This window comes from Apis mellifera, linkage group LG9 (genome assembly GCF_003254395.2).
Source record: "Apis mellifera strain DH4 linkage group LG9, Amel_HAv3.1, whole genome shotgun sequence".
Classification (NCBI taxonomy): domain Eukaryota; kingdom Metazoa; phylum Arthropoda; class Insecta; order Hymenoptera; family Apidae; genus Apis; species Apis mellifera.
In genome coordinates, this window is record NC_037646.1 from 11,617,918 (window position 1) to 11,635,017 (window position 17,100).

General features: G+C 32.3%; 4 protein-coding genes across 6 annotated transcripts; 2 read left to right on the plus strand and 2 right to left on the minus strand.

Moving 5' to 3' along the window:
* Positions 1-9,755: 9,755 nt before the first annotated feature.
* LOC726934 (PI-PLC X domain-containing protein 1) lies at positions 9,756-11,986 on the plus strand. Of its 2 annotated transcripts, none has more exons than XM_006567383.3 (6): positions 9,756-10,165; positions 10,261-10,509; positions 10,580-10,785; positions 10,855-11,062; positions 11,131-11,401; positions 11,562-11,986. In XM_006567383.3, exons 1-6 carry the CDS (start codon positions 10,033-10,035, stop codon positions 11,824-11,826), a joined length of 1,332 nt encoding a protein of 443 aa, XP_006567446.1. In that variant the 5' UTR covers positions 9,756-10,032; the 3' UTR covers positions 11,827-11,986. The 2 variants fall into 2 exon arrangements, with proteins under 2 accessions (XP_006567446.1, XP_001122651.2); XM_001122651.5 differs by having other exon boundaries at positions 9,759-10,165; positions 11,565-11,986.
* A 127-nt stretch (positions 11,987-12,113) lies between these two features.
* Positions 12,114-13,792, plus strand: LOC102656398 (chymotrypsin-like protease CTRL-1). 2 transcript variants are annotated; one of them, XM_016913859.2, is made up of 7 exons: positions 12,120-12,406; positions 12,527-12,735; positions 12,799-12,904; positions 12,970-13,130; positions 13,202-13,300; positions 13,371-13,546; positions 13,652-13,792. In XM_016913859.2, exons 1-7 carry the CDS (start codon positions 12,219-12,221, stop codon positions 13,754-13,756), a joined length of 1,044 nt encoding a protein of 347 aa, XP_016769348.2. In that variant the 5' UTR covers positions 12,120-12,218; the 3' UTR covers positions 13,757-13,792. The 2 variants fall into 2 exon arrangements, with proteins under 2 accessions (XP_026298616.1, XP_016769348.2); XM_026442831.1 differs by having other exon boundaries at positions 12,114-12,406; positions 12,527-12,904.
* On the minus strand, positions 13,592-14,825 carry Lin-52 (lin-52 protein). Its single transcript, NM_001164810.1, is given in 5 exon segments — positions 13,592-14,009; positions 14,091-14,189; positions 14,287-14,364; positions 14,434-14,513; positions 14,630-14,825. Coding segments are annotated over 4 exon segments (348 nt in total). The 5' UTR covers positions 14,471-14,513; positions 14,630-14,825; the 3' UTR covers positions 13,592-13,875.
* On the minus strand, positions 14,456-15,435 carry Pet117 (cytochrome c oxidase assembly factor-like). Its single transcript, NM_001164809.1, is given in 2 exon segments — positions 14,456-14,776; positions 15,255-15,435. Coding segments are annotated over 2 exon segments (234 nt in total). The 5' UTR covers positions 15,347-15,435; the 3' UTR covers positions 14,456-14,634.
* Between the last annotated feature and the right edge of the window lie 1,665 nt (positions 15,436-17,100).

The following is a 17,100-nucleotide window of genomic DNA, read 5'->3' on the forward strand; positions in this document are numbered from 1 at the left end:
CCTTCTATGTGGGTTATCGATCCTGGTGTATTTATTGTTGCCACCTAGTGCCTGAAGGCAGGAAATCGTTTCTCCCGCGTTTCCGGAAACGCGGAAGCACGTGTTTCTTTTTTTCCTTTTTTTTTTTTTTTTTTTTTTTCCTCTCTCGTTATTAATACAGATGGTCAGTGCCGTAGAACTGGAAAACATTTCCTTCCTACGAGTTAAGTCGATCGTTTTAACCAAGTTTTATATACGTTTCTCTTCTTCTTCTTCTTCTTCTTTTTTTTTTACGATATAATCTATCGATACACACCGTACAACCATGGTGTATACACTCTATAGGGGAGAAACAGGCAACAGGATTTTGCTCAATTACATACTTTTCCCGTTTATTATATCCCCTCTTCGACAAACGCTTGGTTTCCGAATAAACGGATCGAAATATCTACCGATATAACACTTTTAATCACGTTCCTTCCTTCCTTAACGAGATATGATATACATACATATATATATATACATAGACGCTTATTCGTCTTGCTTATTTCTAAGATCGCGCTCACACCTCTACCAATTAATTCGTTCGATCGTTCTCGCTTCAGAGAGCAGAGTTAAATACGAAAATCATAAATTTCTTCTTCATCCGGATTCTATCTTCCTTCCAAACGTAATCACCCCGGCCGTAAGTAGCCAAGTATACATATATACGGAAATAGAGAGAACAGCGATTTGTTAAGCGAATGAATTTATCGATCGAACACCGATTTGTACGTAATAATACCGGTCCCTCGGCGTTAATTAATTATCTAATGTTAAAAGAAAGAAGAAAGGAAAAACGTAAGTAATCCCCCTCTCCCCGTGTACATACAAAAAACGAGTTTTCCGTTTAGGAATTATTACCACGCGCAGCGACAGGGTAGAGCGAGGGAAAGTTGTTGTCGTCGTATGTTTGTCGTCGAACGATCAGTCAAGAAGATAACCGCCTCCTCTCTCGCCCTCCCACTCCTTGCCTCGCCTCGTCGACGAAGCAAATATCCTAATTTATAGACCGAGTAATGGAGAGGAAAGTCGACGACACTGAAAATGTGGCCGTTATATTATATATATATATATAATATACGTTATACACTGGCCTGTGTACAGTACCTTAGTTGCCTATGCTAAGTAATTATAGTCGGTTAATTAGCGTAAGAGACACATACACACACATACACTCGTCGAGACGCGTGAGAGACTTTTCGGGACGAAACGATCTTTCCACACCGCGGACCGATAAATTATTCGTCGAAGGGAAATACGGATATAGTGATAATAATAATAATAATAAAGTGTGTACGGTGATGATGCTCGCTCGCTTGAATTTAAATTTCGCGAGATAATCGACGTTCGTAACGGCACTTAAAGTGACGGCAACGTTTTACGTAGCCGTTTTAAAACGAGACAATTTGCCCTGAGAAAGAAAGAAAGAAAGAAATTAAATTGAAATTTGCCGAATTTATTCTTAAGTTAAAAATACCATATCCGATTAAAATAACTTTCGTCAATCGGTCCTCTCTCTCTCGATATAGAAAGAGAGAGAGAGAGAGAGGGGTTCGCGTCGTCGATCAAGCATTCCTCGATAATTCATTAAATTGCCACACTTTTTCAAACACCCCGATATGTGAAATATTGACACGAAATATATATTGCCCGTGATTCGGTATTTTTCTTCCCTTCTTACCCCGCTGCTTTTTTTTTTCTTTTATCAAAACTTCGAAACGGTCAAGATTAATTTCAAAATTAAACGACGGACGAATTTCAAATTGGCGATCGTTCTAGTTATTAGATAAGCAGTTGATATATATATATATATTATAGTGTGCACAAGAGAAAAGAAAAAAGGGGGAAAAAAAACGCGCGTAGCAGAATTTCTATGGACTGACATTGAAGACTTAGTTTTAAAATTAGATGTATTTTAAATATTATTTTTCGTAAACCTGTCTGGATCTTCGGTCTCAGAGAGTAATATTCGCGGAAGTTGAACGAGAATTTTTGCAAAATCGCCTGTATATATGATTCTCCATTTTCTCTCTTTTTTTTTTTTCTTCTTTCTTTTCGTCAAATACAAATACGCGTTTTCTACGAATCGATGAAATAACTTTTTTTTTTCTTTTTTAGTTTCTTCGAAATTAAGCAAGTTCGAATCAACGAATATAAAAGTATATCTTTTATCGATTATTATGTTTGTTAAAATATTAATTATCAATGCATATTTCTAATGATCTTCGTTGTATTTGAAAATTTATTTCGAAGTTTGTTTTTACTTTGTCGTAATTATTGTTAGAGGGGGAGAGAGAGACACACACAGAGAGAGAGAGAGAGAGAGAGAGAGAAAGAGAGAGAGAGAGAGAGATTGATTCATATAAAATAGCTCTAATTTTTAATGCCTATTATTCTGAAATCATCGATAATTTTCACACACACAATACACAACACACACACACACACACAAATTCTATATTGCCTAAGCATCTATCGATCTATAAATATATATATATATTTATAGGACGAGAAATAACACGAAAAATTATCCATTGTTTCAAACTTCCACAAGCAATAAGCAAAAGGTACAACGTAATAAAGGTTAGCTTAGAGAAAGAAATCAAGATAGGATCCCTCGTGGATCAACTCGAACGATTCGCTTGCGATTTAAAATAATTGAAGGGGGAAAAAAAAAGGAAAAAAAGAAACCGAGACGAGAAAGAATAGTTTATTAGAAATCGAGAACGAATAATATCTCGATCTCTCCGCATTGTATTTTTATCCACGTAGCAACCCCCTAAAGATCTAATATTCTTCTGTACCGATATTACACGACGATTTTTAATAACCGTGAGCGACGGTGGGGGAAAAAAACTTTTCGAAAAACTTTAAACTGGATGGGAGAAAGAAGGGAGAGGATAGGGAAAGAAAGAATAACTCGAGATGCATAGTCCTATATTTTATACAGACCTTGTTACCTTAGCTAGCTAGCTTAAGTATACCGATAATAATAAGAAGACGCATGTATAACGATAACATTTGAAACTGTAGGGTATAGCGATTTAACGAATTCCGAAATTTTCTTTCTTCTTCTTTTTTTTTTTATTATTCTATTTTATTTTATTTTATTTTATTTTTTTCTTTAAGGAACTCGCGTACGATCCGAGTACGGGTATACTTCGATACGATTTTTCTTTTTCTTTTCTTCTTCTTCTTCTTTTTCTTCTCGGTTACTCGCTTTTTATTTATGACCGTAGAATTTAAGCTTTTTCTCCTTGGCGGACGGAATTTTTCGTTCCGTTCGTTGGATGGACGATCGAGTTTACCACTCGTTAAAACGTAGGGAATAAGACGATGGGAAAGTGCCCACGATTCGGCGAAAATATAATCGCGATGGAGAGAGAGAAGAGATGAGGCGTCGATCTTTCGCTTTCGAAAGCAATAGAAAAACCGGATCGTTGTAAAAAAGAAAAAAAGAAAAGAAAAAAAAAAAGAAGCGATAGTTTTGTACGAGAATGCAATGGGTGTTTCCATTGGAAGAGGAAAAGGGGGAAAAAAAATCGATGGAATTTATTTCGTCATGCTGCGTGCGTGGTGGTCATCGTGGTCAGGGAAAGGAATCTCACGAATCGAGGAATAATCTTCGTCGTTTTAATCAAGTAAAAATCGTTACGCGTGTCAGCAGCCATTTTTTTCTTTTTCTCATCGGATATACTCGAAACACAAATCATTCGCGCAATTGAGAAAAATAAAACGAATGGAATGAATGAACATTGCTCACGAACTTTGTTGTCATTGAAAAAGGAATATTAATTTCCGCGAATTTTATCGATAATAACGATTCTCCGTTCTTCCAACTCTCCAAGATTTTCTCCTTTTTTTTTTTCAATCTAACTTTAAACTTAAATTTACACAATAAGAAACGTTTACACGCAATCCTCGTGAGCGATCAAAAACTTCCCTCGATCCTCGTTAACAGACCGATAATTTATTACTTATTTATGCGGGTGAATTGTTTTTTCTTTTTTTCTCTCATCATCCTCGCGATGAAAATTAATCCTCCCTCGAAAAACCCTTTGGCGACCCCTCCGGTTGAACCCTTCCGTTGGAACAACGTTCGAAATGAATAATATTTTCGACTGAGAGATATCACCTAACTGTGTTGCAATTTCTTCCCTCCCCACTCCCTCCCCCTCTCCTCGAAATGGGGCGAACGTAAGATCGTAATCTGTAACTTCGAGAAAATGTACAACCGGGTCTGCTTTCGAGTCGTCATCGGTTCGTTTATCGAGGATATTTTTGAAATTCTCAGGGTGATCGGATAATGTGCTGTAATGGAAACGCGAGGAGAAACCAAGATCCATCTATACCTAACCTTTTCCTTATACCTAACTATTATACCGAGAGAGAGAGAGAGAAAGGAGAAAATAACTGTTATTCCTTTGATTAAAAAAAAGAAAAGAAAAGAAAAATGAAGGGAAAAAAAAAATTAAAAAGAGATAAAAATAGAAAAAAAAAAAAAACTCCTGCCATACCAAGTGTCTTCCAAGACAGAGACTATTTAATAGGGAATTAGTTTTTTAGTATTTACTACGCACGGTTCTACGCCGCTATCTGTGTTGCTGCGAAACAACGCCCTGAACAACCAATATACGAACAATCGATGATGGGTAATATTCGTTTTGGATAGGTACTCTGGTCACATTCCGAGAATTGTGAAGAAGTGAAGGAAACTTTTTGTACTAATTCTTTCTTTTTTTTTTTTTTTTTTTTTTCTCTCCCCCCTGTTAAACGAACGTTATTAAGGCTAAACATTAAACGATACGTACGAAGAGGGAACAATCTTTGACTTTGAGATGGTAAGAAAGAAAGAAAAAAAAAAGAAATCGAAAATTTGAGAAATAGAACGGTAAGGTTTTTTACGATAGTATTATGATTTTACGGTGTACATATATATATGTAAGAGAATGTATACCGTGTAATATACCTGTTGAGACGATATTCGAGTTTCAAGTTTTTCACGAAGAAGAATCTTCTTGTAATTGTTTTCGGTCACGGAGGAATTTCGAATTTTTCTTTTTTTTTTTTTCTCTCTTGTTGCTGAATGAAATGAACAAATTATTATAGCGTGCACTGTGTTATCGAACATTCAGAATTTTATTCTTGAAAAATTTATATATTATCGATGATACAATGTCGACGAGTTGCGTATGTTATATAATAAGAATTTCTAGCGGCTATGTGTTATAGTTCTCGAGCGAGAACTCTGGATGATGACGAGGACTGCGGATACTTGTGAAGAACATTACGTGTAAGATAGAGAGAGAGAGAGAAAAAAAAATATATACGATATAAAATAAATATCGTCGCGATTATATTATCAGGTGAAGCAAGCTTACCTCTCTCTCTTTTTTTTTTCTTTCTTTCAGTTAATTCACAAACGTTAATAAATTTGCATATAAACATCCGCGGTCTGCTATTAAAAATAGAATGCAGTATTTAATTTCTGATGCGTAGGATCTTGTATATACGGAGAAAAAAAAAGAAAAAGAAAAAAAAGAAACGAGTGCTACACGAATATACGTAGTTGTATTAAAGGTGAAGGAAAAATATATATATATATATATGCAGTATTTGATTTTTGGCAATTTCGATGATTCGATGATGGTAGTAGTTTTTATATGGATACCAACTCGTCGAAGAAGGATCTATTAGAAAAAGAAGAAAAAGAAAGAAAGAAAGAAAACGTTTAATATTTCTGAGTTTGAGACGAGATATGACACGAGACGAGCAATGTTAAGATTAATCAATCATAGTTACTACGTTTTTCTCGAATTTAAAAACATATACTTCGTATGTAGTATTACTTTTCTTCCTTTCTTCTTTTTTTTTTTTTACACATATATATATACTTGACATGACATGTAACTCGTTGTTATATATATATATATATATATATATATATATATACACACGGATATGCGGAAATGATCGATCTCAAATCAATACGACTTTCGTTCGACTTTTTTTAAAAGAATGAATTTTAATCGTCGACTTTTTTTCCTTTTTTTTTTTTTTTTTTTTTTTTTAATAGATAAAGACAGAAAGAGATTGCAAAATCACTTTATCACGCGTATAATAAAAAAGTAAAAAAAAAAATATTTTCCAAACGATCAACACTTTGCAATCTCTCTCGAAAAATATTCTAAAAAAAATAATAAATAAAACAGGTAATATATGATGTATGGGCGAGCAACGTTCGATAACGATGTAAAACCGCCGCACTCCTGTAACCCTGTTAATAAGTTAAGTTCTGTCGTTCTTAATCCCGATGAAAAAAAAAAAAGAAAAAAAAAAAAAACGAAAGAAGCGAACGCGTGAGAGCATTAGAGATGATGAGTGAAGAAAAATGAAGAGAATTTGTCGCGTGAGTTTAAGAATTTTGATGCATTGATTGCGATGCGGAAATTAAAAAAAAAAAAAAGAAAAAAAAATTGGAAGAATTTTTTTTATAAAAATCTCTATTTCGAACGAAGGGAATGCACGCGCAAATATAAGTAATAATAAAGGGAAGCACGTTTTTTTTATTATTATTATTATTAATGCGTATTATGCGAGAAATATAATGTTTCAACGAGCGTAAAAATTGGCGGAAAAAAAATCGGAGAAAAAGTAAAAATTGTTATCGATACGATTATCATGGCGCGATTGATCGAAGCGTCGCATCACGATTTTTTCGAGGCACCCGGTGTATGTTTATGATTAATTTTTTTTTTTTTTTTTTTCTTTCTCCTCGTGTACTCTACCGTGTACTCTAACTGCATCAACTTGACAGAAGTTTAATTTAAACACGATGAAAAATTGAAATGTTATATATCTATCGTTTGTTGATACGAGAGATTCGAGAAAAGATTATTGTTTTTATTTAAGAAACGAAAATAATCTATGTGAAAAATTGTTTTTTAAGACGGATATCAAATATGTAAGGGAAAAGAGAGAGAGAGAGAGAGAGAGAGAGAGAGAGAGAAAATGTAAATATTTCATATATGATAACCGAATGATATTGTTTAGGATATACATCACATCGCATAGAGGACCATTGAGATTTTTCAGTTGATGGAAAACGTGCTGTAACGTTTAATTTATTTGCACACTTTCATTTTCAAGTTTCAACACGATGAAACTTGCTCGATTTCTTCGGTATCTCGTGTTAAAGGCCCACATCGGACCAGCCACACCTAATCACACAAATGTACATACTTATATTGCACTAATTTTAATATTGCCGCTGAGTATTATAACTAGTCATATAAGCCAAAAGTTTGTTACTCTCGTAAAGTTTTCTTTTTTCTCAATTTTGTAATAAAGAATGATGAGCAAAGTCCTTGAATCGACTTTTCCTTTGTTATTTACAATATCCATTCCAACGTAGAAAATAACTCGATCGAATATCAAATTTTTACCTTATTAAAGTTGCAGCATATTATATGCCCTATATCGCGATATCCATAATGTCCAGTCATGCCCTACGACGGGTACAAATATACGTGATATATCTGCTATTCAATCTAGATCGAAATATCGAAAGGGCAAAATTTGCAAAATCTTGATTGTATACAGCAGATAGCTATAATTCTTAATTTGGCATCGCTTTCCAAACAGTAATCTTATTAACACGATCCGTCTGATATAATTTTTCCAGTTTAATCTAATTTCATTTAAAGATTGCTTTGGCAAAAGCAATATCAATTACCACTGTGCAGGCCACTATCGTTCGTAAAAAATATAATGTGCACAGATATTAAGATTTTTAATCAATAAATTGGACAGCGATGCAATAAAGTTAATCGGAAATTGGGTTAGTGCACGAATTTATAGAATAAATGCAGACAAGGAAAGGGAATAGTGAGAGAGAAACAGAGATAAGGTAAAAATATTGAAATCAACGCCATCTTCAGAGTGCCGTAAACTCACGAAGAAAAAAGAAGAAATAATAGATGCAGAGAAAGATAGATGTAGAACAAGAATCGATCGTTACCGCCATCTCTTATCAAAAACATTTTTCAAAGAGTTTTTCTCAAGAGATGGCATTAATTCTCGATTCTCGAGTTTGAAAAAATTAACGTTACGTATGCATATTATACGTACATGTATCTACATCTTTTTCGAAAATAAAAAATATATATTTATTTTAAGAATTAATATTATGCGAATAATTGAATGTTATCGTTATATTTCATTAAAATTTCATCCAAGCTTTATAATTTCATATTTTGATATATCTTCTAAAATCGATTGACAAACTAGAAAGAAATACATGTTAAAATGTTTCTTTCTTTTTACAACTCTTCGAAATTTGCTTACGTACATAAGATCAAAACAGAAATTGTTCATTTCTAACGTGAAATAACGTATTAAATTTTATGCCTCCATACCATAATTTTATGCATGTCTTATCATTCGTAGTTAATATTGTAATTAATATTGTAACGACAATAGTCCAAGTAACTGCTTCCCGTCCATAATAATGAAATATTTGAATATTCGTCGAATAAAACTTGTGAAACTATCGTTAAATTGTCACACTCGCGAATGAATATGTTTAAAAAAAAAAGATACACACAATATAAATACTTTTAACAAACAAACACACATTTTAGAATAAAATTTTAAAACCAAAATAATTCGCGAATAATTTTATCCGAGCACGCACGTCTGAACGACACAGCGATCGAAATACAACTGTAATTATTTCAACCTTTCGTAATATTAACTCGGCGGGCAAAGTCACGGTTCAGTGATGCCATCGATAATGGCGTAAACTGTAAACTTTTGACGAAGAAAATTTCCTCGTCGATATAAAATGTTTTAATTTAATAATTTTCGATATTATAATTATTATATAATCGAAATATATTTAATCTTGCAAATCTTTATATTTGTAACAACCGTATATTTTCTTTACTTTATCGATTCAAATTTTGAACATTCATAACTATCCTGTTATTTTCGACATTAAAGATTATTATTTTTAATATTATAATTAGTTTATAATATTAACAACGCAAAATTAATTTAAAATTTTTAAACGAATTCTTAACAATAATTTGAAATTGAAATTCTTATTTGAATTTAATCATAATCACGATCTTGAAACAAAGGCTATTTTCTCATAACTGCGTTTCATGTAATTACCTCTTAAAAAACAACATAACATAAAGGAAACATTATTACGAAAGAAAACAAGATTAATACTGTTCTTTACAACAGAACAGTAGTAAATTGATAGTGCAAGAGTAGGTTTCTTATCGTTTCTTTTTTTGTTATCGATTTAAAATTAAATAATATTTAACAACATAAAATAATAAAATAACAAAACTAATACTTGGATGAAATAACAAAAAAAAAAGGAAAGAAAAAGAAAGAAAATTACACATTGTATAAATCGCAATAAACATTTTCGCTCCTTGTTATTTCATCCTCATTTCACTTGTGATTATCTCAGAGAGTTCAAATGTTAATACATTGACACTCGCAACTTCCAGGATAAAGAAGAAAAAAAATCTAATTTAAAAAATGTACTTAATACTTTAATACCTTATATAAAAAAAAATAAAATACTCTAATACTTTATATAAAAAGATAATTGTATATTTTTTGATTAGATAAAATAAACTTTACAATCATTCTACGTACTTTTTTAAATTGCAATTATTACGTAGAATCGATTATCAGTTGCGTAATTTAAACATTCTAATATCTGACAACATAATTTTAAACGAAACACGTATTCATCGAGCATCAGTTCACAGCTAAAAACGGATTGTATTATCACGTGTAAGATCTCTCGGTTCTAATACTTCAATTTTAATATTGATTTTTGTCAGGTGTTTCGTATATAAATGAACGAACGAAATTATTTTCATTATTTAATTTCTTAAGATATCTCTTATCTCAACATATCTTTTTCAACATCTCTATCCTCTATACGAATATTATTCGAGTAGTAGAGATTTTAGAAACGAAACAATGACCGTACACTCTTCTACTTTCTACTCTGTCAATACATTGATACAATATACGACGAGTATTTTTCTCGTTCTATTCACGATAAGTAACGATATTTCGTCCGCCAAAATTTGCAACGCATCGTCGGAAAATTGTAAGTACTCCGTTACTTTTTTCTCTCACCTTTCTTTCCTTTCTTTTTTTTTTAAATAATAATTTCTCTAAAATCCTTTTGTGTCCTATATTCAGGGCAATCCCGAATCGGTATACTTATTTCACCAATAATCTCGGGATCAATGATGCGCGAAATAGAAATTTATTGGAACAACGTCAATATTGAACCCGAGGATAAAATCTCGCTATACGCGGAGGACTCGAACGGGCTTCGACGGGAAATTTACACCGTGGCACCGAACGATTCGAGCGGGATTCAAAAGACTGGGGTGTTGGCCGAATTTGTGCCCAGCGCCAATCTTTCTTTCGTGTCCAAATGTTTAAGTGAATAATCTTAAGAGAATAAAATTACCAATGTTTCGTCTCTATTTTTTAACAATTTTCCTCTTTTCAGAGTACGGAACAATATGGAAAACGAAGGGAGGAGACGTAAAGAAAATGCATTGCTTAAAAACATATCCAACGTGGATGAAAGACATGAAAGATATCCTCGGCCCTTTGAGGGTAAAGGATATATTTCTACCCGGAACTCACGATTCCGCTGCTTACGATGTGAACGGGACTATAATAAGCATCATTTCGAAATTTGCCGTGACACAGGTAAATATAATATCGAATATTTATTCATATATTATTTTATATCGTTCGATTAACAAAGACAATTCGTAGGATTTAGATATTCTCGGGCAATTGATACACGGCGTGCGATACTTGGACATCAGATTGGGCCATTATCCGGACAACAGCGAGATTTGGTGGACGATCCACGGCCCGTTTTACCGCTCGGTCCCGTTGAAGACCGTCGCAGACCACGTGAAAAATTTCCTCGACAACACCGAGGAGATCGTGATAATGGACATACGCGAATTCGCCGTTGGTAATAATTCGTCGTTCTTTTCCTTCGATTGTTCGATTTCTACGATGATCGAGATTTATGAAAAACAGGTTTCAACAATTATTCCGATCATCTCGCGTTGGTGTCCCATTTGGAGGAGGAATTTCGCGATTACTATCTGAGGCGGGATAACGGTCAAGGATGGGGGATCACGTTGAACGAGATCTGGTCTTCTGGGAAAAGATTGATAATCGGTTACGAGGATTCGAAAGTCGTGGCTAATCACGCCAGTGTGTGGCCTTGTGTGACGCATAAATGGGGGAATGTCAAGACCGTCGAGGACTTGTACAAATATTTGCATAAAATTGAAACCAACAATAGGTAAAACATTTCTTGAAGTGCAATTAAGGGGAATTAACGATGAGTCGAGAAAGGATTTTGATTTATGCTTATAATCGCTATATAAGATAAGTTAAAGGATATTCCTTCTTCGTTTTTCTTCCCTTTTTTTTCTTTTCTTTTCTTTTTTTTCTTTTTGTTGAAGGGACGGCATTCTGAGGCCCCGATCTGCCATGGCGGAATTGACACCGGATTTCAAGGACATCATCTCGAACAGATTGGGCGATCTTCGAGATATGGCTGACAGGGTTAATTTGAACGTGACCAATTGGTATAGCACCATTTGGCAGTACACCGCGAACATCGTGGCAACAGATTTCGTGAGGGACACGGATATCGTTCGAGTCGCCATTAAATCCAACAAAAATCGTTATCTCTATTGTAAGGATAAGGATCGTTTAATTTAATCGCCGAGAGAGGAATTTTTATTTTTGTATCGAATTTGTTTTCCAATTGATGTAAATAAATATTGTAAATAATATCGTAAGCAAATCTTTGGACGAGAGATTTTTATGATCTATAAATAGTATGCATATAATAGCAATAAAATCTTTTAATTAATAATAAGATTTTCACGGTAATTCTTCTTCTTCTTCTTTTTTTTTTTTTTAAACGGAAACCACGATTGTGCAATGACTAAAAAAGTAATGTTTGTTCGAAGAGCACCGTTTTCCGCCATGACAATGAGATTTCCGCCGGAAGAACGCAATAAAAATCCTCGTTACGTATCGCCAAATTGAAACGAGATCTGCCAGAACAGTATAAAAGATGTTGTAATTTGGCATTCGATCGATAAAAAATGCTCCTTTCATTGGTATTTTTTTATTGTTTTCTCGTGTTAACAATCACCGATCAGACGCAATATTTTCCCAGAGAAACGTATCCGATTAATTTCGTTGTCTGTCCAAATGATAAAGTTTGTACTTTCATCGAGCATTGTTCTGCCATTTTAAATTTAATGAATCATAATCTACTTCCAATTCATAGGTAAGTATTCATCCAGTGTGATTATTATTCGCGATGGGTAGAACGAGATAATGAAATCAATGGAACAATTGTATACAGATAAAGTTTTACTTATACTTCCACTTTGAAACAAAAATGTAGATTTCGCCAAGCGATTTGCGGTTACGAACATACGAGGCCGAAGGTGTGCTGCAATATAAATGATAATAACGTGAACACATTTTTCACGCAAACGGACGACACGTTTTACGCGAGACGGAGTTCTACTTTAAAGTGTGGTAAAAGTTTCGTTCGTGGAAACGTTAATACTGTAGGAATGTTCCCTTTTGTTGCAAGAGTTGGATACAAAAGTAAGGGAGAAGTCTGGAGATGTTTATTTGTTTTACAGATCGATTTTTACAATTCTTTTCCAGACAATGCAGGAAAAATAACGTATCCTTGTAACGGTGTAATTCTGAATCAACGCACAGTATTAACTACTGCAAATTGTGCCAATATAAAGTTTAATGATTATAAACTGTGAGTAGTAGTTGTAATTTTTAAGATGAAAATTTGAACAGATTTTTCTTTTGATCTTTCAATAGGGATTCGGTAATTGTTGGCGAGTTTGATATCGATACTGATTCTAATTGCAATGTACAGAAAATAAATATATCGTATGTGATAAAACATCCTGATTACCAAGCTGAAACTTTGGCGAATAATATAGCGATGTTGCATTTAAAAGAATCGATACAATATACTGGTAATTAAATATTCTTAATTATTTATGTAAAAGATGAATCTAAGAAATTTTTATTTTCTTTTTCAATTCAGCGACTGCACAACCTGTCTGCCTTTTACCTAAAAATAATTATATAGATGTAGGAATAAATGCTATTCTTGTTGGTTGGGGCAAACTTGCAAATCGAAAGGGTAAGAAAATTATAAATAACTAACAGTTTAAAGAGTTTTTTAAATTTTAAATATATAAATCTTATTAAAGTAAATCCTTGTAAGCAACAATTTTTGAAAATGAGGATTGCATCGATAGAAGAATGCGTGAATTATTATATTCGAGGATTAGCCGTTGAATTGTGTACTTGTGTAGGAGATGAAATGCCATGTTCTGGATATAATGGAAGTCCTCTTTTACTTAGATACGGCGACTCTCATTTTTTGGTAAAAATTTACTATTTATTCACGATATTTTACGAAATTTTATGCGTATAATTAAATCATATATTTATATATAAAATTACAATTATATATTTACATAAATTTCAGTTAGGTGTTTTATCATATAGTTCCAACTGCAATGTAACCACCAGCTTTCCATCAGTCTTTGTTAATGTACAGAAATACGTAACATGGATTCTAGAAAATTATTAACTATTCATTAAAAGATTAATAATTTATTTAATATTAATGAAATATTTGAATAAAGCACACACACACATATATATATATTACTATTTTCTTACATATAATCATCTTTAATCAAACTTTTGCTATTTATGCTTGAAAATGTTCAAATATTTCCCACGAGTCATCTCTTTTGCCTCTTCCAATCCTAATTGATATGCCATGTCATGTAATTTTTTTACTTCGGATATTAAACCACCCATTGACAAATTTCCTAATTCTTATTAAATAAAAATTCTTATTTTTGAGATAATAAAAAATATTCCATATATATATATTTTGTCAACGAATATAAACTTACGATGTAACTGATTTATATCATCTGGAGTGAGACCAGCAGCCCAAGCAGATGGTTCTGTTTGAGGTGAATTTTGAGCTACAAATTCGTTTACACCTGGAACTTCATTAATCATTAATATGATTACACGATATATTATTTTCTCTTTCAAAATTTAATATACATATATAAGTAGCACGTATACATAAAATATACCTACTTTGTTCAGGCCATAAATCTGGTGATGCTCTATCTAATTTTTCTAAACTCATAAGACTTTCCTCTACGCAAATCAAATCTATAAATAAGAAATATATAAAAGTAAAATTTATTATTATTTTGTTGAAATATATATATACGTAAATACCTGGTTCTGTTGGTTCTTCTGTAGTCATTATGTTCATTGATATTGTATAATCTAACCTAACCTAAAGTCGACAGCGAAATCTAACGTAAAAGGAAAAATAAATAAATCCACAAATGTAATTTATAAAATTACAAATTATGATTGCACGCAATAAATTATCAAATTTTTGTTACAATAAATATTATATAATATTTACTAATGTTATAAAGTTTGAAGATTTTGTTCGTTTTTTGACGATTCTCGCAACTGATCCGTCAACTGTGTTTGTTGTTTCAACAACGATTTTAATTTATTCCGTTCTTGTCGTTGAATATCGCGTTCTACACCTATCTCAAGCTGTTTTCTGTAAAAAATTATGAAAATATACGTGACGAAAACGTGCTACGAAAAACAATTTTATCGTGTAACATGTACTGAACACTGTAGTCAAATTAATTTACATTCGTGTGATAAAATATGCAAAAAGTTCATTATAAATTCTAATTTTAGATCGAGAAAATACGATGAATTTAAAAAATTTTACGTTATAAAAACAAAAGAAAAAATTATATCTTCTTAAATAAAATAATCGTACGATATTAATTTCAACTAATTAAGTAATTCAGTCGAATTTTTTTTCGAAAATTCTACTGATTTAAGAACGAAACATTTGAAGAAAGATATATTTATTCTCAATTTATATACATTATTTTTATTGTTATAACATATTATATATTTTATACTTATTCAATGGTGAATACATGTTACACGATGGTTAGATTTTTATGGAATTTTATATACGTTACTCGAATATAACCTAATATAAAAATATTTTAAATTACCTCTCAGCTTCTTGTTGATAATGCACATAAAATATAATACTTGCTGATGTTGCACAACATAATGCGAAAGTAATTTTTGCAGGAAGTGACATAATATTCTTCTTACGATTCAAAAGTATATGCACTTTTATATACGGCTATTATCGACAGTACATAATCGTGGGAGTGCGAGATATCGAATACGCTTTTCGAGATATTGAATTAAATTCTCGCAAATACGTACGAATAATTTGTGAAAAGAACAGTGTGTAATTTTGTTGTGCAAAATCGAGGAAAATTGCGAGAAATCTTAAGAATAAATGCTGAGAAATGTGAGTAAAATATTTTTTCGTACATATTTTTTATTATTTTGCTAAAATACTCGCTTTATAAAATAATATACATGTATATATTAGAATAATGTATATCTTTTGACTAGGCTATCGCCATTTTAATTATTAAAACAAATTCCATGCATATGAAACCTAATTTATCATCTTTATTTATTAATATCGATCGAAAGTAACAATTCTACCAATTATTTTTTGCGAAATATATGAAAAACAAATTCAGTCTAGAATTTATTATCGACAGAAAATACGATAGCTAGAAAGCTACCGAATTTCGCCGCGAGAGAACACATCGAGTACTTGTACATTATAAAATAAAATTCATAATAGCTCGAATAAAGATATTTATATTATGTTATATTTATATATTATAAAAACGTGTAATAATAATATCAACGGAATATAGATAAATTTAACAGTAATTAAATGAAACAGTAAAATATCTACAATTATACTTACAATTATTTAATTAAATTTAACAATTGAACTTTAATTCAAATTTTCAATCAAATCCCATCTATTTCTTTAATTTCACAATTTTAAGGGAAAATCTTTTCGAGAAAGATATTTATTCTAAATATATCTATCTTTGAAATATTTTCTTTATCGTAATTAATCAAAATACACAATTTTATTCGAAACAAAAGAAAAATTTCCACAAGTTTTCCAAGATCTCTCTTATAAATGTATATATATTCTAACTTTCGTATTAGTACTATTATTTCGGGAGGGATGATAATCTTCTCGTGACCATGCAACCATCTGAAACGTAATTGGGACTGGAAGGAATCTGATGATGTGGAAGGGTGGAGACGATGTAAGAGGGATATAGGGTCCGTTCTTATCTACAAAATACAGGCCACATTTCTCTGCCTTTTCATGTTTCACATCTCGTAAGTTATATCACGAGTTCGGAAACATCGGAGGACACGGTATGATGAATCGACCTCCTCGTCGCCCTTTTGTTCGCCCTCCAGTTAAATCTGATGATTTCAATTTTGAATTATGCAATCATTTTTAATTATTATTTTTCCAATTTTTTATAAATTATTATTAAAAATCCTTTCTCTTCTCTTCACGAATCGAGATAAAATTTTAATGAAATTCGAAATGAATTTCTTCATTAAAATTCTAAAGATCAGTTGAAGGATTTGCGGTTAATTTGACTCGAGTGCATCGAAATATCGGATCCATTTCTTTCTTTCTCTACAAATACGAGACACGAGTAGAGATTCCAAAAGGAGAAAGAACGGTGTTTCACGAAGATGCAGCTATCCATTCTTGTAGACTTTCTAACAAGAAGTTCTCTTTCTTAGGAAGGGACGCGTGAGAGAACGGTTTAGGATATAATTATCGAATTCCGTTGGACGGCTGCCGGACACAGGGGCCTCGTGTATCCTTAGTGTGAACTTTACTGAACTTATATAATGCATGCGTAAGGAGAATGGACCACCCATGTAGAGAGGTCTCTCTCGACGCGGCCTCGAGTACCCTCAGGAGTCGCGCGCGGACCAAGT

Excerpts from the sequence above, each read along its gene's own strand:
- LOC726934 (XM_006567383.3), top strand. The coding sequence starts at position 10,033 with ATGACCGTACACTCTTCTACTTTCTACTCTGTCAATACATTGATACAA. Across the intron at positions 10,166-10,260 it reads CAACGCATCGTCGGAAAATT|GGCAATCCCGAATCGGTATA; the intron begins GTAAGTACTCCG and ends TCCTATATTCAG. Across the intron at positions 10,510-10,579 it reads TTTCGTGTCCAAATGTTTAA|AGTACGGAACAATATGGAAA; the intron begins GTGAATAATCTT and ends TCCTCTTTTCAG.
- LOC102656398 (XM_026442831.1), top strand. The coding sequence starts at position 12,219 with ATGCTCCTTTCATTGGTATTTTTTTATTGTTTTCTCGTGTTAACAATC. Across the intron at positions 13,131-13,201 it reads AGAATCGATACAATATACTG|CGACTGCACAACCTGTCTGC; the intron begins GTAATTAAATAT and ends TTTTCAATTCAG. Across the intron at positions 13,301-13,370 it reads CAAACTTGCAAATCGAAAGG|TAAATCCTTGTAAGCAACAA; the intron begins GTAAGAAAATTA and ends ATCTTATTAAAG.